General features: G+C 31.9%; 1 protein-coding gene across 2 annotated transcripts in view; it reads right to left on the reverse strand.

The window, feature by feature from the left end:
- Positions 1-21812, reverse strand: part of LOC140749719 (uncharacterized) — a 62094-nt gene extending 40282 nt beyond the window's left edge. Inside the window, exons 1-2 of one of the 2 annotated variants that reach the window (XM_073082862.1) lie at positions 21655-21812; positions 21431-21556 (exon numbers count right to left, since the gene is read on the reverse strand). In XM_073082862.1, coding sequence (XP_072938963.1) covers positions 21431-21448 — 18 coding nt within the window. In that variant the 5' untranslated portion in view covers positions 21449-21556; positions 21655-21812. The remainder of the gene's footprint in view (positions 1-21430; positions 21557-21654) is intronic. The other variant, XM_073082863.1, reaches the window with a different exon arrangement.
- Between the last annotated feature and the right edge of the window lie 1065 nt (positions 21813-22877).

A 22877-nucleotide genomic window follows, 5' to 3' on the forward strand; every position in this document is an offset into this window, starting at 1 on the left:
ACTGCCTTATTACGTATATTTTCGAAGTTATGGCTCTATTAAATTATGTTTATTTACAGTATATTAACTTGCACGCTGTTTCACACACAGTGAATATTAAGGTATAACTAAAATCGAAATTGAGGTTTAATATGTTTTTAGTTTGTGTAGACTAAAACAGGTTTTCGTTAATCTAATCATCGTTAGATTAAGTAATTTAGCTTCATTTTGTTAAATTTATAACAAGTTTTAGTATCAGTGTAACAATATTTTGATAATAGTGTTTGTCAATATATTTATACACTCACACGTTTATCAATAAAATTAATAATCATTTATAAATCAGTTTCAACCCAGATCTTCAATCTGCGGGAATCTTGAAACTTGGTTACCCTTCACGCTCATAATCCGGGTAATTATACCGGTTAACTGGCAACATTATTTCGCAAACTCACGTTCCTCGTAACAGTTTCAAAGTGTGAACTATACCTATTTACGTACGCACAAAATTATTAGCATAGTTATTTTTTCGAGCAATATTGCACGTTCACTATTTATGAGGTACCAATAGTCACGGTCCAATACTGCTTGCTAAAATTGCCCGTGAAAATATTTATGTACAAATTACATTAAAACTACGAAGGCAGAATACTCCTAATTAACTCTGTGTCCTCGCAAAATATACCTAATAATTAATTGTCGACTCTTTGACAAGGTTCTAAAGTCATCGCTGTAAAATGACACCTAAATAATGATTGAAAAATGTAATCAAAAATATGTATATTATGTTTCATATTGAGCATTAGCTAGAGTACTGCAAATATTAATTTGATTTATTTTTAAATAATAACATTTGTAAATGTTAATTTGCACTACTCTATGTGGAAGACCTAGAAATCTAAATAGAACTTCCTTGTACAGCCTTTATATCTAAATATCTGTACTTGTAGCACTTAGTAGAGCATTTGTAAATAGATATGCTCGAGATATTACATCTACCATTCGAAGGCGCACGTATTGTATTTTAAAATATATTTTAATTTGACGGATACGGATGCCTAATTGTATATTTTAAGCTGAGTCCTAGATACCTATTGGCTAACAGAAATGATTAGTTAACTGATTCTCAAAGGCAATTAGTGGTTTTGGAGCAAAATTCCGGTGATCAACATCTTGTAACAAGACCACACCAGTAGCATGTCGAGAACTTGCTTTGCTAGTCACAAGAAAGGAAATTACGGCGTTTCCGAAGTTCAACCTATGGTAATGTAGGTAATTGGGTAAACAAGTATTTAATAGTGATATTTAGTTGCATAGCGATTAGCATAAGTCACTTGTTGTCATTCAGAGAATCAGGTTAGGTATATAGTTTGAGACGTGTCTTGAACTAGATTGGAATTCTTCTCAACTCATGGTCATCATCATCAACCCATTACTGTCCCGCTGCTGGGCATGGGTCTCTTCTCAGAGTGAGAAGGATTAGGCCATAATCCACCGCGCTGGCCTAAAGCATATTGGTAGACTTCACATACCCTTGAAAACTTTTTTTTAAGATTTCTCAGGTATGCAGGTTTTCTTCGCCGTTTAAGCAAGTGATAATTAACTTCTCATATATATTACGCACATAAGTTTGAAAAATCAGAGGTGCGTGCCTGGGATTTGCACCTCGCACGTCTCTATCAAGAGGCCAAGTTTCTTAACCACAACTTACCAACTTATGGTATTTATGGCAAAATGGTGCAAGGCTACTTACTGCTTATTAAGCTAAGATATGGATTGTTTAGCTATTGTAGCGCTTATTTCATACCGAGGCAGGTAAGTAAGATGTATTGTGATTTGTGAATTGTATTGAGATTTCTCGACAGTGATTTACTTCACCAATTAACCTGATAGAAATATCGTTTGAAAGGTCTCATATAAGATTTATATCCTTGTATTGTTAAAAGGTCGACTTTTTGCGATTAATATTTATTTTAGTATTGTTGTTTTTTACAATAAAAATAAAAACGAATGTACCATCGACGCATTATCGAATTAACTTAATAGAAAGAGCTTTAATGTCTTCGTGGCACTTCGTCTTCGTTGAAATAATTTCATAATATAAAACAAATAATATATAGGTGTATATAAGATACGTATAGATAAATGAAATAAAAATAATCTATTCTTAAATCTAATTAAATAATACCTACAAACAATGGGGAAATAAATAGTATAATTTTAGAGTTCTCTACGCCCAATAAAACCAAACTGTTATAGGATTACGCTTATATTTGATATATTTATTCGACCAAAGCCTTTTTACTGACGGAAAAAACACTTTTTGGTGTATACAAAGATATATCCCAAAAACTTTTTAGAACGTAAATATATCCGAAATTAAATTATTATTCAAAGATATGAGATAGATATCGCTAGCTTTATTTGCAAGAAACTAAAAGAAAATTCCAGTTTTTTTTAAATTCGTTTGGGACCCGGAATACGGAACCCATAACGCAACACCGACTCATACTTAACCAATTCTCATATGACGGAACTCTACCTGCGTTGGGTGGCTATTTTTGCGGTAGCCACTGTTAATTAACACGCAATGCACACAAGGTCGAAAACCAATCCGTGTATGATCCTTTCTAACTTCTTACATATTATTTTTACACACCCATAATTCAAGCTTGATGTAAATTTATTAAGGCACGGTTTAATATCAATAAAATGAATGAATGAAAATATAAAGAAAATACCTTAATACATTGTATAGGGAATACTTGTTTTTCTACCACGGAACGCGTTTGATCCACTTTATATAAATAAACTGTAACTATGAATGAAATTTTTCACTTTTTAATGTCCTTTAAAAAGTGAAAAATTATATTTCACGCCAATAAATTTGCAAAAGAAATAGAGAACAAAGAAATACATAAAATAAATTTATTCCTTACATAGAAACAACATTATTACGAAGACCTACTGTTGTCTTTATTATTATGTATATTTTGCAAATTTAATTTCATTAAACACACCTTGATTTTAATCAGAGTCTTCATTCATAACATAAATGTAAAAGTTTGTTAAGCGCAAATTATTTAAGCAATAAAGATTCAAATCATGACAGAAGTGCAATACACATAATAGAGATATGAAAAAAACAATGACACTTATGACCATATCTTCAAGTACAGTCAGCTCCAAAAGTAGATGAACAGATTAATATTTCAAAATCCCTGTACAGTTGTACACCCAAGCGTTTGTAACTAGCTAAACACAACTTGCACCATAATTAGATGAATGTTATAAAGTTTCAAAAATAGATGAGCACTACAGTGTCAAAAGTGGCTATAATTTTAACACTTTACGATTTTCATTTAATTATAACGCTAGGAGGGTACAACTCCCCGTAGTTCCGGGACTAGAATAGGGCTACGGTACGACAGGCAGTGGCCTGTCGTAGGAGGCGACTAAAAGGGGGCTTCCAGGGTTGCGGGCGACAAGAGCGGCAGCTCGAACCGTCCAGCAAGCGACCCCGGGAAGGACGGCGGTATGTTTGGTCGCATACCGTCGTAACACTAAAAAGGAGGGTTCAACTTATTATACTCTTTTCGGTATATACGTATATTTGGAATTTTGAACTGCTCGTTTACTACTGAAGCTGACTGTACATGTAAACCACCAGTACACGTTGTCACCTACATATCCAAGGTTACAGCACAATGCGTTTATATACTGGCGGTCATTATAGAACGACTCCATAGATTGCTTTGTCTTTAGACTATGGCTATATTACGGTCATTATCACCATTATATTGTACGTATGTCAATCTTATCGAATTATCTGATACTATGTAAAATTCGATCGTAAGCGATTTATTAACTTCAGAATTATACCTAAATAGTTTGCCTTTCCAAACCTAATACCGATTTTACACAATTTTAGACTGTGTGAACTATTAGAATGATTTATGAAGTAATAGGAAATTTGTACCACAGATCACTAACACATCCTAGAGAGAATTATTAACAAACTGACTGCTTAAAACATCTATATTACTCCCACAATTTAGACGAAAGAGCCCTCATAAGTTAAAAATTTTCAAGCGATTGGGCTGCCAGGCATGCCAAACAATAAGATATCGGTACAGGCGTGCCAAAGAATTATATATACACTCCAAAAAAAACAGAAGTACTCGTACATGTAATGTTAATGCCCCCGCAATTCAACCACAGAATTTATCCATCTTTTGGTAATACTTAATATTACATATACGATCTTACGTAAAACTGTTAAGTATTACGTTATTTTACATTTATAAACTCGCGATACAGATACAGACTGGCAATTTCGATGAAATCATTAAGTGAAACGATTATCAATTGGATATGCTAATATAATTAGTTGCAGTGATGCCTAATCTCGTTAAACACATTTTACGGTATTCTAATTGAGATGCAACGCTACTTATATCATTAAAATCTTATAGCAGTAAATGCTTACGTGATAAAATATTTATTTATTTCGTTACTAATGATTAACTGATACCAAATATAACCAAAGTGATAAATGAATTAAGTAACTAGATTTTTTGGTAACAGAGCTAAACTAGATGTTTATTGGTAGGTACACGCAATCAGCGAAAAATACTGATATGGTATCTTTTAGCATACTAGCAGCATCTATACTGAAAAACTAATATGGAACGCTGACGTTACCTACATTAATTTAACAATATCAACATACATATAGGTTTGCAGATCTGATATTTACTTAAAATATACAACTGTAAACAAATCTAAAGAGAATAAAAATGTAATCTAAGATCGAATACAAACGTGTTGCTATTACAAAGATATTTTTGAAATACCAACACGTTTTGTTGTAGTATTTGCTACTACAACAATATCAGATAATATCTCGAATTCTTAGAAAAAAACTTAAACAGACGATCTAAGAAACGTTGTAAAAAGCGTACTACTTATAAAATAAATGATTACTTAGACGATAAAAACGTGTGATCTTAAAATAGCTTCACTTACGCCATTCGCCAAAGTTATTTATTTGTAATTGATTATTTATAGAAAACTGTGTTTTGTGTTTCTTCTCTGTCAATGACACACCTTACACATTAATAGATATTATCGTTCAAAGGAATTCTTAAATATAGGTGTTTAGTATTTTTATATATGTAGGTACGTAGGTATTATATGCGCCCTAAACTTATTTTCCCACATTACATAGTGCGTCGTGGTTTTCATAAACACGAACAAAGACGATTACACAAAAACCTAAACCCAGAAAAAGAATCAATTACCTTGCTGCCGGGAATCGAACCTCAGACCCTTTGGGAATTTTGCAAAACGTAGTTAATATTTTCATTCTAAAATAATTTTGAAGATTTTAAACTGATTTGATTTAAAGCATATTAATTATATGAAATTGAAGATGTCTTACAACCAATTTGTTGCAAATTCATCCTTACATTGTAAGTGCCGCACCCACATATCGCGGTTCGTTCATTATACGATCGGTTACAAAACGATTTGTTCTCGTTACGAACGATTATAAAATCGGTTGTAAATATTGAAAGCGGACGAAGGTCAAACCGTGACCCCCGCGTGGAAAATGCCGTTTTCGTTTTTATGGGCTCTCTAACGAACCGTAACCAGTGGGTGATTGTTAATGAAACGCACTGTTGATACATTTATTAGGAGCCATGGGCTGATGAAGGGTTAATACAAATATAATTTTATGACGATCTGTCGAGCAAAGGATATCGGGTTGAGACTCCAATCAGGTATGTAGTTACACTTAATAGAATGAAACATCGGTTGTAAATATTTGCTTTTTATATGCGTATGGTGGCCAATGGATAACGATAGGTTATGGACTGTAAGGACGGAAATATTCAGTTTTTTTTTTTAATTTAGAGCTATTCTACTATGATACGCAAAAAATATATATTTTTACTTTTCATGAGTTATTTCACAAATTGTTTTTCAACGCTTATCTTTTAATACTTCACATGAAACACCTATTCATAACAATATTAATATATAGTAAACAATTAATATTTCCATTTACAAACAGTTTTATTTTTTACTTCAACTAAAACAGTAAGCTTTAACGGCATGAGAAATTTATTTGAATAGCCACTTCCTACTTCACACAGTTGCATAATATTACAAAAATATTAATTAAAAGATAACGTAATGAAACAATCGCGTTTCATCCGGAAGCCCAGCGTGAAAGCTCAATGTCGTTTAAGTCAATTAATTGATATCAGATTAAAATAACAATTAAAAGCTACACTATACCGTTTAAGAACTTTATATCACATCAACCATTTACACAATTAATTTGATGATTTAATATTTAGAAGTTAAATATAGTTGTAAATAGAAAAAGCGTGTCTGCCTATGTACGCACGTTAGAAGTTATATATTTCTTCAGCACCATTCATAAAATATTTCTTTTCTTTGAATAAAATTATAACATAAGAAAAAAGACCTTAGGCGAAATACTAGAAATAAATTATGTATGTGTCACATTAGCGCACGTAACTTCTTCGCAAGCTAAAAGTATGTCTTACATGGGCGCGCGCAACAACGTCCCGTTTTATTAAAGTTATCTTTAGACTTGTATGGGAAAACATTATAAGTGCCCTATCATCATAATAAAAATATTACATCATTCACGGATCTAAAGAGATGTTACTGAATATGTCATATATTCCGTAGCAATCATTAATTCAATAAAATATGTATCTTATACGTATTAATGTTCCAGTGTAATTCATACGACTGTTATGTTTATTTATTTCAAGAATTTATGCATACAGTTATTATTAATATGCTAATAAAAACACCTACTCTACGTATGTGACGTTTATTTGATCAGGATGTAGTCTGGGTGGTTTCCACATTATAATATTTTATGATATAATATTAATTAACGTTATTACTGAACGTTACATTAATTTGATATGTTACTTAACTTACCATAATTATACATGAAATATTGTTTGGACTCATTGCGTCTAAATAAATTACTCTTCAACTCATTACTACCCCACTGCTGGGCATGGGTCTCCCTCTCAGGGTGAGAAGGGTTTTGGAGAAGTGCGGGTTGATAGATTTTACACCCTTTGAGGACATATAGAACTTTCAATTCAAGCAGAATATATTAGTAAGCACTTTTAAGATTTTTCCTTGCCGAAGTTTTGTAATAGAATGCGAACCTGATATTAATGTATATTGTCACCTCGACGCCACCCTGGCAACAAATCCCTTAAATATTAAGGCGATTTGGAAGAAAAGAAAACTGTAAGATAAACACCGAATTTAATTAAAAACAGCCTGAACGCTACAAATTGTAAGTAATTTTAATTACATAATGCTTATGCGAATTATACAATATTGCACATGCAAGTCAACTCGTAGCTTTTCCGAGCAACATGCCACGAATGGTCGCTTACTAACTACACGTCACACCGCGTAAGATATCTTAAGGCTTTCACAGATTAACGATTTTACGACACGATAAATTTGTTTACGTATTTGCCCATACATTTCCAATCAACCCCCCTAACGAACTGTATCTGAACTGATTGGAAATGTATGGGAAAAATATAAAAACAGACATTTTTGTAAATACGTAATCACTCATACTAAGACTTTGTACTAAGGTCGCTGGTTTATTTATATTCATGTGCGCTAGTGGTAATAATGCTGGTGTAAAAATATATAAATACCGATGAGTGGTGCCGTCTGTTTCCCGTGGCGACCGGTCACTGTGATGCAGCTCACACACTCGCGTCCTCCATATGATGCTTTCGTATATTGTAACAAAACGTCAACATTTCAAATTTTGTATTTACTCTTTATTTTATACTAGTTGACCCGGTGAACTTCGTACCACCTAATTATGAGTGACTATCTGTACCTCGTGGTTTCACTCGTGTAATTTATGTATTATGTCCATAAACTACTGGTAAATATTAGGAAATGGCCGCAGGAGAACAGGAAAATAAAAAATACAATTAAATAAAATTCACTCTACCTCTCTGCACTCTGTTATTTTTTTACCGACTTCAAAAAGGAGGTGGTTATCAATTCGGCCGGTATCTTTTTTTTATGTATGTACACGAATTACTCCGCCGTTAGTGAACCGATTTTAATAATTATTTTTTTATTGTGTTATTTTTTATTGTAGGTTCTAATGAAATTACAAAGTCAGTTCATCATTGACTATTTAAGGGTCTGATAATGTGGCTCGGAGACAAAATATGTAACTCCTCAACCGATGGGGATATTTGAGTTGTGTTTGAAGATATTTGGTGTAAGTTCTAACGAAATTGCAAAGTCAGTTCATCATTGACTATTTAAGGGTCTGATAATGTGGCTCGGAGACAAAATATGTAACTCCTCAACCGATGGGAATAATTGAGTCGTGTTTGAAGATATTTGGTGTAGGAGGTTCTAATGAAATTGCAAATCATTGACTATTTAGTTAGGTTAGGTTGGAACACATAAGACAATATAAAACTAAGCGGGCAGGGCGCGGCAGCGCCCTGCGAGCGGGCGGTTCCAATCAATGTAAATTCAGACCGTACCTTAATTCATGATCACGTTTATACAATTTTATATTGTATTAATATAAATGTTATTATGTCATCACTAAAAAGGGTAAAAAAAATTTTAACAAAAAATACAACCGACTTCTATGTCACTACATAGTAAAAAATAATTCAAATAAATGTTGGTTTAGTACATATTTCTGAAGTCGGCGCTCAATATATTTCGTTCGAATTATTTTTTACTTTGTAGTGACATAGAAGTCGGTTGTATTTTTTGTTATTTTTTTTACAAACACGCGAAAAGAAGTACCTATAACTTCAATAACGGTTTTTTTTAAAGAAAGTTTATTTACTTATAGTACTCTAATCGGGTTGTTGAATAGCTAAAAATGCTGAAACAGGTGTGTAAATAGAAAGGCGGTTTATAACAGTCTTAAGGGTTGATCTAAAAAAACAAACAGTGACTCAGATGCTTCATTATGTCTTATGATAATTTTCTTAGTGCTCCAAATTAACGGATATTAAATTAAAGTTCCATACCCGATTAAACGACCCTAAAGGTTGATTTTCCAAAAACGGTGAAAAATGTGTTCTATTATTTTGAATCAAAAAGCTAAATTCCAATTTTCATAGACTTTGCTTCAAAATCTGCCGATTTCTAAACGAAGTGTCTTCTAAAGCCAAATGCAAATTTTTACAGTTTTTGTTTCCAAATTAACGGATTTTAATATAAAATTCCAACCCCTACTTAACCAACTTAAGGGTTGATTTTGCAAATATCGTAAAATAGATATTTAATTACTTTCTATCGAAATCCTATCAAATACCAATTTTCATATAGATTTGCATCAAAACTGGGGGACTTTAATACAAACTTTCAACTCTTATTTATTCACGGAAACGCGGTCGAACAGGATAAAAAGTATCCTATGTCTGTCTCCTGGTTCTAAGCTACCTCTCCACCAATTTTCAGTCAAATTGGTTCAGCCGTTGTTGAGTTATAAAATGCTTCACGAAAACGCGGTCGAACGGGATAAAAAGTATCCTATGTCCTTTTCCTGCTTCTAAGCTACCTCTCGATTAATTTTCAGTCAAATTGGTTCAGCCGTTCTTGAGTTATAAAATGACTTCACGGAAACGCGGTCGAACGGGATAAAAAGTATCCTATGTCCGTTTCCTGGTTCTAATCTACCTCTTTACCAATTTTCAGCTAAATCGGTTCAACCGTTCTTGAGTTATAAAATGACTTCAAGGAAACGCGGTCGAACGGGATAAAAAGTATCCTATGTCCGTCTCCTGGTTCTAAGCTACCTCTCCACCAATTTTCAGCCAAATCGGTTCAGCCGTTCTTGAGTTATAAGTGGAGTAACTAACACGACTTTCTTTTATATATATAGATTTGTATTTCAGCTAGTCCGAAATACTGAACAATAATATTGAATTAAAAGATTAATTAGCAGTGTCTCTTGTCGTAATATGAAGTATTATCGCTGTCTAGTGTTTCCTTATGATGTTTAATGATATAATAATGGTGAATGAACAGGTAATTGTGACGATGAGATCATACCTACATTTGTGGAGTGGTCACCATAACAACTCGACACAAGTTTCCGGGTTCGAGTCCTAGCCAGTTGAAGTATCTATTTAAATTTATATTATGGATTAGAGCATGATATATTGTACCTATGATTTTTACTTGAGAAAATATTCCACAAAATATTCATTATTTAAAGTTCGAAACGCCATAATTTAATTCATAAAAAAATAAAAAGCAAAACACTGTTCTTGAACTTACAATTGGAACAAGTTCAAGAAATCTGAATAACAATGAATAGAATTATTATAATTTCTAACAATTCAAATTAAATTTTCATGAAGGTCTCAGTAATTAGAGGCATTAATATTAATACGTTATACTCATTAATAACTGTTAAGTAACAATGAATCTCATTTAACAATCAATTATGTTTCTTTCATACAGAAGTGGCAAACAACCATGCAGTCCATCTGATCGTAACTGATTTCTAACGTCCTTGGACATCTGTAATCAACTCAAGATAAGAGTTCTATCTGTTGTCGGCCATAGATATGTTGCCTCACCCTAAACGACTAAGTTGCAGCGGATATGTATATCTTCCTTACCACACCCTTTAAACCACAACACCTTTAGAACACAGCAGCGCTTAAAACTGCTGTTATTAGGCAGAACTACTTCGAGAAGTGACTTCGAAGTCGAACCACAAAGAAATCTACCACCTTCAAATTAAATATTTCTGAACAAATTTGCTTACTGTTAACCCGTCACTTACTACGCTTATCAAGTTAATTATGACATACATTGACCTTTTGTGCAACAAATTAATCTTACTGTAACATGTCACTTCACACGTCTCAACTAGATCTAATGCATGTCAGGGCCCAATCTGTCCGTGTGCAGTGACCCTAAGGCCGGTGCATTAACATACCGGTACCCATATGATGCATGCGTGCAACCGGTCGTATTGAACTTCCGTCTTCCGCTATAAATATTACCTCGTTAGGACTTTTATTCGTTTTCAAAAATGCACTCCGTAATGATAATTTGAAATCCTTATACACGTTTAATGTTTTGCTCTTATTTAGTGCGTTAAATTCGTATTTTTAATAGTAACTTTATCATAGAATGCCACTAGGATTTGTAAAAATAGTATATTGGTGATTGTATTTGTGGGTGATTTTGATTTCACCAATTATACCCTCCTTATTCGACATTCCTCTATACGGAGGTACATATTCCTATTTTAAATATAGCCTTATTAATCCTTATTAATCCTGGAGAATAAAATTATATAGCCTTATTAATCCTGGAGACATTATTTTTCTCGCTGTTGTTTTAAACACAAGATTTCAAAGCAGTAAGTATTAAACATTCACAACATAACACACTAAATTATGTAAATTGAACTTAAACTCATCCTTACTGCATTTTTATTTATGAAACCACACCTTATTATAGTCTCGTCTACTTTCATATTATTATAGTTTTATCGTAACATTCACGTGATTATTGTGTTTCTATATACTATAAAACTTAATATATTGTTTATCATTTTCGTAAACTTATTATGTATTAATATTATTTTATTGCTTTCGATAGATGGACCACTATAGAAAAGTATTATATATTTTGTTGGAGCAACGTGGTGGGGTACTCTAGAACTTCCTTCAATTATGGGTACCTAGTACCTACCCGTGCCTTGCAGTGGAATGTAAATAGGACTGTTCCCAACCAAGATACAGTTTACCTGTTTCGTGCTTTGGATTATAGCTCACTCAAAATCATTTTAACCTAAATTTATGTTTTAATTTATTTTATTTAGTTTTAGATTATTTATTTATTATTTTTCGTTTTTAATTAAAAACGTTATTAAACAGTATCTTTAGATTACTTTGTAGTAAGTAAAGAGTAATCGTCCTACGAAATATTGTACCTAATCTACATTAGATTACTGCAGACGTTGCTTAATACGCTAACAAATTACGCGTTATTATTAGCACAAACCAATCGCATAATCATAAATTATGAAATGATACTGTACAACCTATACACTTGGTCAATAAAAAATGGAACTGAAAAGTGAAATATCCAGGTAACAGTAGACTCGTTTGTGTTGGATTCGAGCATGAAAAAATTAAGTGTCTTAATGAATTCAGTTTTTGAAATTATTCATATTTTGCAAAGGTTAACATTATTTACTTTTACAAAAAAGATAATAATTTTCAGAAAATAAATAGGTTAACAAAATTCGACGTATTTATTTGGATTTAACTGTTTGATTAAATTTAATTTATAATAAGAAAAAATAACAATTATAAAATATCTCACATCTGAAGACTTTTATGTATTTTTTTCTTAAATATTATTTTTTTAATTAAACATGAAGTTCAAGCATTTAGTTTTCATTCGTTCATTGTTCCATTCTTTATTATACCGGTGATATGACTGCAACCACTGTGAAAAATGGAAATCGTACGAAACGGCATCACGCGTAAGGTCAACAATTATGTAAACTAACACAATGACGAGGCCCCAATCGACATTAAAACGGTATAGCAAGTGCATTTGAACTCGCCTTGACTCCTATACTGAGGTCGAACCTCGATAATTGAAGGAAGTGCCAGCCTCACAATGAAAACATGGTTATTCAAAAAGTATTCTGCCAACAACGACAGTTTAGAAGTAGATTCGCGTCAACCACTGTAAGTTTAATCCGAACTCATGATTGTTCTCAAGTCATAGGCTATTCTGACAATAATTACTCTTCCGTTTTATAATCTAAGATAATTTGTAATCATAGTGAATAATTAATAGTCATATCATAGTGAGCCAGTCAATCAGTTTTCTCTACAACATTAATTAATATATAATTAATTTATGATAAAAGTTGTATGAACAATAAAGTTGTCCTTGACTTTAAGCTCAATCATTAATCGACGTAGATTATGATTTGCTTATTAATTAATCAATTAAGTAATTAAAGACGGCTATTTCTAGTTAATTGGCAAGTGCACACAACGTAAATATTAATTGCTTTAACGCATTAATTATTTTTTATCAAACACTATTTGTTAGAATCTGCAATTATTATTAGGGAATCAATTTTGTATTTTTTATTATTATGCCACTCCTGGACACGGGTCTCTCAGAGTAAAAATTCTTAGCTATAGTTCTGGCCAAGTGCTATTTTTTTTGCATATTACACTATAAAGCCGCAGAAAAAATATTCATGTACGTAACTCATAAAAATCATTATTAAAAGCACATCAGCTTAAGCTGATGTACATGCATGTTACTTTAATAATTACCGTTATGTACGTCTTTAAATACATAATATTTCACAATAATAAAACATATTTATTTACGTTACATCACTTTATATTGAAGAAGTATTTAGCATTTAATTAGCACGTTCATACTAGCTAATCCTATTAAGTAATGGCGAAAACCTCACATACGTAGGTAATAGCTAAAGATTTGATAGTTATCACACCTCAGAAGTTGCATAGCGTATGCGTATGTGTATAATCTTCTTATGTTCAGGCAGCCTGACATACATTATTCAGTGTTTGTGGCACTCGAACGGATTAAATGTTCCGACGGCACTCGCTTTCTGTGGATAACATACTAATGTAAAGAATTTGTGAATGCGCTTTCTGTATTACACAATGTTTGCAACAACAAGAAGCACTCCACATTCTCGACGAATGCCAGAAGTGTGAGCCGTGCGTGAGAATGCATGGTAAACGGTTACCAAGAAAAAGACTTCAACGCGCAATCATATTTTAATAAAGAAACTTTACTACGGACATGAAGTGAATACGCATAGAACCATAATTATAAACTAAAGCATTGGTATCTCTATTCCTTAGTCAACCCTTTAAAATAAAGATAAAAATATTTGACTTATAATTATCTTAAATTATTTAAACGAATATACGCAACAAAAATATTTCTTCGTTATAAAAATGTCATACATCATTTAACTAATAAAATACCTATATGGGAGGTTCTCAATACAAATATTTATTTTACTTTATTCGAACATAAACAACAAACATACATTATTGTCACATATTTCGTCTATTAGTAACTAAATCTGAACGATAGTGTAGAGCGAGCAATACCCAAATTATCATTAAACTATTATTTTGGTTACGTGCAAGTAACAGTTTGTCTCGCCAAGGCGATACGGCATTGTCACGAGTGTTGAATGGACGGCTCATTGTTACCGAATCTTATCGCGGTTATTATTTCTGTCGCTACAATGCTGTATTGTAAAACAAAAACGAAGGCTATAAATATTTAAGCCCCGAATCTATCGAAGCAATAACAAAGAAAGGGTAGTATCGGATATCGATTTAGGTTTGGAAATTTTAAATTTAATGACAGTTTTAAATTTAGTCTAGATATTTTTAAACACATGTTAAAAAAATCAAAACGGTGAACGAAAGATAATAAGTAAGATTGAAGGTGGTAGAACCCTTTGTGATTCGACTCCGGCGGCACCACCGCCACACCTATTTCTGCCTAATAACAGCAGTGTTAGGCGCTGCTGTGTTCCGTTTTGAAGGGTGTGGTAAGGGAGGCATACTTTTTCTAGGCGTTCCAGCTTAGTCCTTAGGGGTAGCGACGCCGACCTCAGGTAGGAATATCTAATCCTATCTACGGTTGATTACAGATGTCCATGGGCGGCAATAGCCACTTACCACCAGGTGGACTGCATGCTCGTCTGCTACTCCTATATTATATAAACAAAAATACAAAACAAATGCGCAATCTGAGCTTTTCATGAAGCCTAATCACAAAATTTTAACTATGATTTGTTATTGTCTATTATGATGTTTTAACGTCACAACTGTGACACGCAAACGGTTAACAAAAATCTGTTAAACATTATAACGTACATGCCATAACAAAGTGAAGTTGTGGTTTACAAAATAGGTCGTTCACCTACCAAGATGTTGGATCTATGAAGGTCGCTTTACATAATATTGGTCACGAAACATCAGCTGGTAAGCTAAACCGTCTGTAATCTGTCTAAATGTTTGGACATTTGGTGGTTATAATGCTTGTGTTGTAACTTTTAAAAAGCACCATTATCAATTCATTACTATCCCATTGTTGGACACGGATTATCTCTCAGAAAAAATCTAGGACGTATTCCGAACTAGACAAATACCTTTGCAAACGGCATGTGCATATTGATACATTGATTTGTCGGGAAATTTTAAGTTATACTACTATAACAAATCTCGGTCCAGTGCTGCTCTTATTAACTCTATGTAGAGAACACTATACGCGCAATGAAAAAAAAACACCAATTTTGTTAATTATTTACTTAAAAAAAGTACTCTATATATGTATGATACATTTGTCCTCAAAAATAAATAAACAGTTATAAAGTCCTAAATATATTATACGATTTTTTGTGTAGGCCTTGATCCAAACGCCTCAGCAACCATTGATTATATTACAAGCGAACTGCAAAACGATTGCAATCATCGTGAGAATGTATGTATTGTTATGTGTATACTCGTCTTGATTGCAATTAATCAAAATGGTTGATTGATGTAAGTATAATCCGTCCTACTTTTTATGTTACACGTTAACAGCATTCAAATCAAATTAATTGTCCGAATACCTGAAGTTTCTCAATAACTAGGAAGCCAAGACGATGTACGATCAGTGACGTAATGTTTGAATTCTGTTAATGATACTGTAGTAAGTGCGAAACACAACAAGCCATAAATCTAATTAAGTACGTTAAATCTAGAGCTGCTCATTTTTGTAAGTACATTTCATACGAGTATATTGTTAGTACGTTAGTCTGCGGCTTACATTATTTTTTTTGTTTTGTTTTTTGGTTCATAAATTGTTTCCTTTGTTCATTGGCCGCAATATATTTACGTCCTATTTCTAGATACAGATACGATTAATGCTTCAATGTAAGTATATATTAATTTGATTATGATATGCAGACGCTTCAAATTATACTGAAATTTTGTATCGTTTAACTTGTTGCTTACTTAGCTAATCCTTTACTTTAAAATATCGGTTGACAATATAAGTGACGTCATGTCTTCTACGTAAACTCTTGCACTACATAAATATTAACTCAGTCAAATGTGTATCTACGAAGGTTAACTTGATTGTACATACATATGTACAGTCAGATGTTTAATTTCCGATTTTGTTTGTAAAATTAAAATCTTAACGAAATATTAGCAACTACCTATTATATATTATTATCAAAATCTGTCACCTTAACCTTCATTCAATATTACGTTGGCATTAAATAAACTTTTTACAGAGTAGATTGTTACTGGAATTTCATCCAGACCGAAGCAAAAACGCTTAAACACTTTCAATGTCACTTTCGGTTTATAACAGACTTTTCAGTTTTTCGGGTTTTTATTTTATGTAATAGTTTTGTTCTGTGACTTATACAACCGCGTATAAGCAAGTAAAGAAATATTATAGTATAAGCTACAGACCTATCGTATGTTTTATTTACTATATATATATAACAAATTAATAATGCTATTATTATTTTATATGTATTTATTTGTATTTTTAGCCGACCTCCCAAAGGAAGAGAGGTTATCTATTCGTCGCGTATATATATTTTTTTCAACTCTATTCGCCTTACCTGTATCATCTACATTATTTTTTGTCTAGAAGTAATGAGTAATAAATAAAAATATTAATTTACGTATATATGTTTTTAATATACAAGCCATGTGAAAAAGTTCTACAGAATATTAAGCTCTTAAACTTCGTGAAATGTAACTTTAATGTAGCGTACGCAAGTTCTACATTATTAATTTGTAATTTATATTAGAAGCCTAATAACTTATCTAGCGGAGGTAATTTAAATTTACGAACCTACATAGTGAACTACCAACATAGTTGATGTTACGGAACACGATATCTTAGGATCCTTTGTATACCTAAAGATGCGTATCAGTGTGCGTAAAAATAAAATTAGTACATACATATACACTATAATTACGTAGAATACAGAAATTTTAAATATATATATCAAGAAGAAAGGCATGTAAGTAGTAAAAACGTATCAAAAATCTCTAAGCAAAATAGGCTGACATGCAAAAACAAGGATGTCCATTGTCCATACCTTTTCTCTTTTATTTGTTGAAACTAATTAAATGTGCATTAAATATTTTTCATTCCATTTCATTCCAATACTTAATTTATTTTAATAAAATGTCCTATTATTTTAAATGTAAATAATCTCATTAAAAGTCACATCAAAGTCACGTTTTAAATTAAATACAAATAAGTAGTAATCACATTCCGACCAACCAAGAATTTTATTTTTCATAAACATCTATTCCTTATTTGTTACATGTGACGCAAGATTATCAATGTGAATGTTACAATATTTTTTCTGGCTACTGATTAGACTTGACAATAGTAATACAAAATTAATGATAAAACAATTTGCTTTATATATTCGCAGGCTTATCATACATCTTTATTCCCACATTAACAAAATTAATTCAAAACAAATAAATTTGAAAATAATGAATAATTAAAAAAAATGAATTGTTCTAAGTAGATATATTTCATTTATGCCACTGCTCGTGTGAAATTAAATTAATTGTAATTGTATAAGATTAAAATCTGTTTAATAAATGTGACCTTTCTTCAAAGTGAGTAATATAAAAAATGTATTAACAATAGTAACAAAAACCCTTATTACTAATAACATAAAATACTGTGCCTTTAATTCTTGGAACATCCCTATATTATATCATGTAGTAATACAAAAATTTCATTAGTTGATTTACTTTACAAGTATTTTCAAAAAATCACATTACTTTTAGTATAGCAACAATAAGTAAAAAATCCTATACAAAAATGGCTACTACTTTTTTAGGCTTAAGCCTAAAAACTACGGCTACGTAAAATAGGTGATTTTTATAAAACTAACCACAACCACAAAGTACTAACAACATAGAGCACCATGGAATGTAGGTCTTAAATAAGGATTACGTAACATTATTGACATGGTAACATTCACTATTTCTTTGTACAAAATGTCGTTAGCTGAGCAACGTAATTGGAGAGCGATGTAGAGACCCTATAACCATAACTAGGGAAATACACGCAATCCTAAGTACTACTTATATTAGAGTACGGCAAAATTATATTTGTTGCAAATATTTGATCAAATTTCCAATTAACGATAATAGAATATTGGTCAAACTGAACCAAGGTATGCAAATGTTATAAAAACATTGCGTTAATTTTTGTCGTCCTATTCGTTGATCAATCCTTTATATGCTAATATCATAACCATATAGATATATCAATGTCGTGGGTGTGAAAACATTATTATCGAGAGTGACGACATGGAGGTAGGGAAGTATGTTATCAACCTAAAAGATGTCACTATAATAGTAAGCAATCATGCATATAAGAGTAAGAAATTATGGTCGATTTCTTATGATTTACAAACCTATTCTGAAACGTCTAAATTGCAGGTTAAGGTTTACGTATTCATTGAGCTTATTAAATACATCGGTAATACAAAAACTACTGAAGAGACACCGTCACACAATTAATAAGCTTACCGTAGTAGATCCCTAAGAAAATGTTAACCTATTTTCAAGAAAGATTACGTATTACATAACATTACTCCCACGAAAATGCTCCACAAATTATTCAAATGATCGCGCAAATATTACAGTGATTTGGTAATGTCCACATCAAAAACATTACATGGTCGAATTAAGAAATTTGTTCCGAATAACTAGACCGCGCAAGTCACGATCCACCATCTCCTATATAACGCTTGACACATTACTTCTGGTTTCTTTCTTTTATTGTGATAATTTTGATTGATTGATTAAGATAGTGGTGATTGCCAGTATGTGTCACTTTCTTTGTGAGATAATCGTGTTGTATATGCTTGAACCTAATGATAAGGCTGACGTGTTACATGAAAATGTCGCCTATGGACATACGTATTTTACACTATAGGATATGGACATTTGCAACACTCACTTATGCATCACCGGATTGAAAGAAATTCCCTTAAAAAACCCGAAGAATTTTAATGGAATATTACAAAGTGTTCAGTATAAGTTGCTAATATATATTTATGTAGATATTGCTACAAAGTTGGGAATGAACAGCCCATGATTATATCATTCGGAACATTTCGTCATTGGCACCATATTGCTTAGATACGAAAATCTTTAGCTAGTTCTACCTTTATTAAAACACGATGACGTAACATTGCTAAGGGCAACTTGGTCCATAAATTGAAACAACAGAATACAGTCTATAGGAAGAGTGTTTTCTTGACATGTTCGGTTCTTCAGTTTGAACAAAGCAACACTACAAAGAACTAAATGTGAGAACACTACGGATTAGCAAGATGATGTGTTAATAGGCTGGGAAAATGTAGTGGAATCAATAGATGTTATGTCAATATAAGACCATGTAATAAATAACATCACAATCAATATAAGTCAAGTTATAATCTTGTTATGCATTGAAAAACTGAATCAGTCACGTAGAAAAAACAATATCTTGCGCTAAATTTAACATTGATAATAAATATTTCATAACAATATTAAAGACTCACCAATAATTGTATTCATAATATTATTTTGTTATGTCAATGTAACCTTTTTACTAACGACAAAAAGTGCTTTCTGGGCAGTGGAATCTTTATCAAAAATATTTGGTCTACAGATTCTAAAGGATCGTTAAGCGAACAATGGACCAGCTGTTATACGAGTATATGATTATAAAAACTAACTAAAGAAATAAATAATCTTGACCTAAACATAATAAATCATAATAAATATTGCTTATGCCTTATTATTTAATACTCTACTGATTGTGTTGTTTTTTCTGCTTATTTGATTACAAAGCATGGCATTAATTTAGGTCATCAGTTATAAATCTGAAAAGTTCTTGACTTTTAATTTGAGAAGGAAAGCTATGAAAAAAGAAAGTAAGGTTTTATCATAAAAGTACATGTCACACAGTTTATTATTAAACATTACTTCAAGTCAGACTCTAAAAGCTTTTGGCTACGAGGTGATAAATGATCACCATGGTCTGTAAACATTTCCGTATAAGAATTAAATAAAATGCCATAAAGACTACCCATGTATTCCTTTTATGTTTTAATCTAGTCTTTTAAGACCTTCCCAAATTCATGTTGATAAAACTTATCTGTAATTAACGAGCTCTCTACTCTACTCATACAGCGAAGTGTAGGATGTAAGAAGAAATCGTAAACTAAAACAAGATTTGATGTGATATGAAAATAATTTACAATGAATACAAGAAGCAAATAGTAACTTTGTGTCTATTAATGTCTATTAATGTGAAGGCGCACTTAATAATAATTTAAAAAAATCTGTTATAAATATAAAAAAATAAATAAAAAGCACTGGAACCCTAACGGTTTTGAATTTGTACATATCGTCCTATATACTATAAGTAGTTATACACACTACAGCAAAGGATATCCTTTGCCTTAAATTATAACTTGAATGATTGTAAAACATGTTTCTCTATATCATAAAAACAATAGTTTACTTTCATTGTTTAAATCACGCGCAATAATTTATATCAGTGTTGTAACATTTAGGACATGTTTCATTATGTGCCTGAAAAATTTATTACATGTAGTCACGTTGAAATTAAGACGCTAATGTTTATAGGAATTATTTCTTCATTCGTTGAATTTAATGCCTGATAACATTATTTTATATATTACAGCCTAATCTAAGCTTTAAGGATTCTTCAGGATAATATGAAAGTGACAATTATTTGAAAAATGCTTAGTTAAATTAAGACATTAATGTTTATTTGAATTAATTCTTCACTCATTGAAATTAATGCCTGATAACATTATTTTATTTACTTACTATTTATTACCTTAATCTAAACTTTAAGGATTCCTGACAATAAGATCGAAGTGAAAAATATTTGAATAATGGTTACTTTTATATATTAAATTCTTATTGTACATATATGTTTCATAATAAAAATAGTTTATATAAGTTATATAATTTTTACTTTTCTTTTATTTTACGTCACTTTTAAATGTATTCCAGATAAATGAATGGATAAAATCTTAAAAATGATATAAAAACGTAAACATTTATTTTAAAAATATTATTTATGATTGCTTATTTTTTCCAATGATTTTTTTTATAATATATTCATTGTAAACGCTCCAGACTATGTGATAATAACAACTGAAATTTCTCATTAACTGTGATAAATCTAAACACTAAACAAAAACCAAGATGTTATCATTGATAACATCCGAACGATATAAAAGTTCACTTACGATTTTTACGTAGTTCATGTTGCACGATTTGTTATCGATAGGCTGGCACTTAACACTGGGGTGCGTCGCGCTTGCCGGGCAGTGTGTCCGCGCGGACTGACGGTTGCTAGCTGGTGACCGCTCCCGCTGCAACAAGCAGTGGTGGTATTACACCCAATGCCACGCACACTACCTATAACACGTAATGAAAATCGCGGGGATGTGGAAACCGTTTCGCAACTGACCTTGGCCGTACAGACCTGATTGGGTCGTTAATTTATTTTCTTTAAGTACTGGAGATCGAAGTAGATGTTGGCGGCGTGCGCTTGAGTCGGGTTGTAAGCGCTTCAGAGGCGTGATCGAGTTATATAGGACAGCGCGCGACCTCCGCCTCACTAGCTGGAAACGGCTGCCCCACGTGTTGACAGTCTCATCGCGATCAGATCCTACGACAATTTGACGACAGTTACACCACTAATTAGGTGTATAATTTTTTTATATTTTTTTTTTCTTAAAAAAATAATGACGTCTAATAAGTAGGAACTTACTTGTGGTGGTTACAAAGACTAAATTTAGGTAATAAGGTTAAAATTTTGACTCATAAGTACCTACAATAAACTCAATTTATATTTAGAAAATATGTATTATCAGTTTCAAATTCCATACTATTCTTTTTACTTAACTTATCTTATCTTATTTTTTTTAACTTAACTTATCTAATCTAAATTACCTAATTATATAATATTTCGTGTAGTCAGTCATTTCGCATGTACCTGAGATATATAAATATAATGGTCTTACCTTTATTGCACTGGGTGGTAAACTTGAGCTAATCAGACAGAACGATACACTTTACTTGTATGTTTGTAAATCCCACAATTATTGCATGTGTTATATTGCATGAGTTGACAATACGAGTACCTTAAAGTGCCCTAAAGAAGCACCAACATCTTCAAATTTTATTTTATAAAATATAATATCTCATTTTATTGTGTTTGCAATTAACTATCACTTATTCAAGTAGAATCTATCTATATCTATGAGATCTCTATATTTAAACGTGTATGAAGTATACCAACCCGATCTCAACCAGCTTTATGTACTAAAGACCCCTCCTATATCTGAGGCCCGTGCCCAACAGTGGGACCGTAATACATTGAAGATATTAAAGAACTTTGTGAATCACTCATTGGTATGCGACATTCCAATTTAATCCTCAAAAGTTGATATCCTTGAGGACTTAGACATAATAACATGATTATGTGGTAGGGAGATAAGGGAAGACATTTTACCCATTGTAATTTAAAATGTCGATTGCGAAGTGACTAAATTCAGACTTAGAAGTGATGGACTTCTATACCAAACGTAGATTGATAATGTTCATCGAACAGGAACATCAGAATTGTACTTTTAGTCTCTGTGATAGCAAAAGATTTCAGTTGCTGTAACCGTATCCATTCACGGTACT

This window comes from Epargyreus clarus, unplaced genomic scaffold (assembly GCF_041222505.1).
Source record: "Epargyreus clarus isolate Ecla_fem2 unplaced genomic scaffold, WU_Ecla_fem_2.2 ptg000018l, whole genome shotgun sequence".
Classification (NCBI taxonomy): Eukaryota; Metazoa; Arthropoda; class Insecta; order Lepidoptera; family Hesperiidae; genus Epargyreus; species Epargyreus clarus.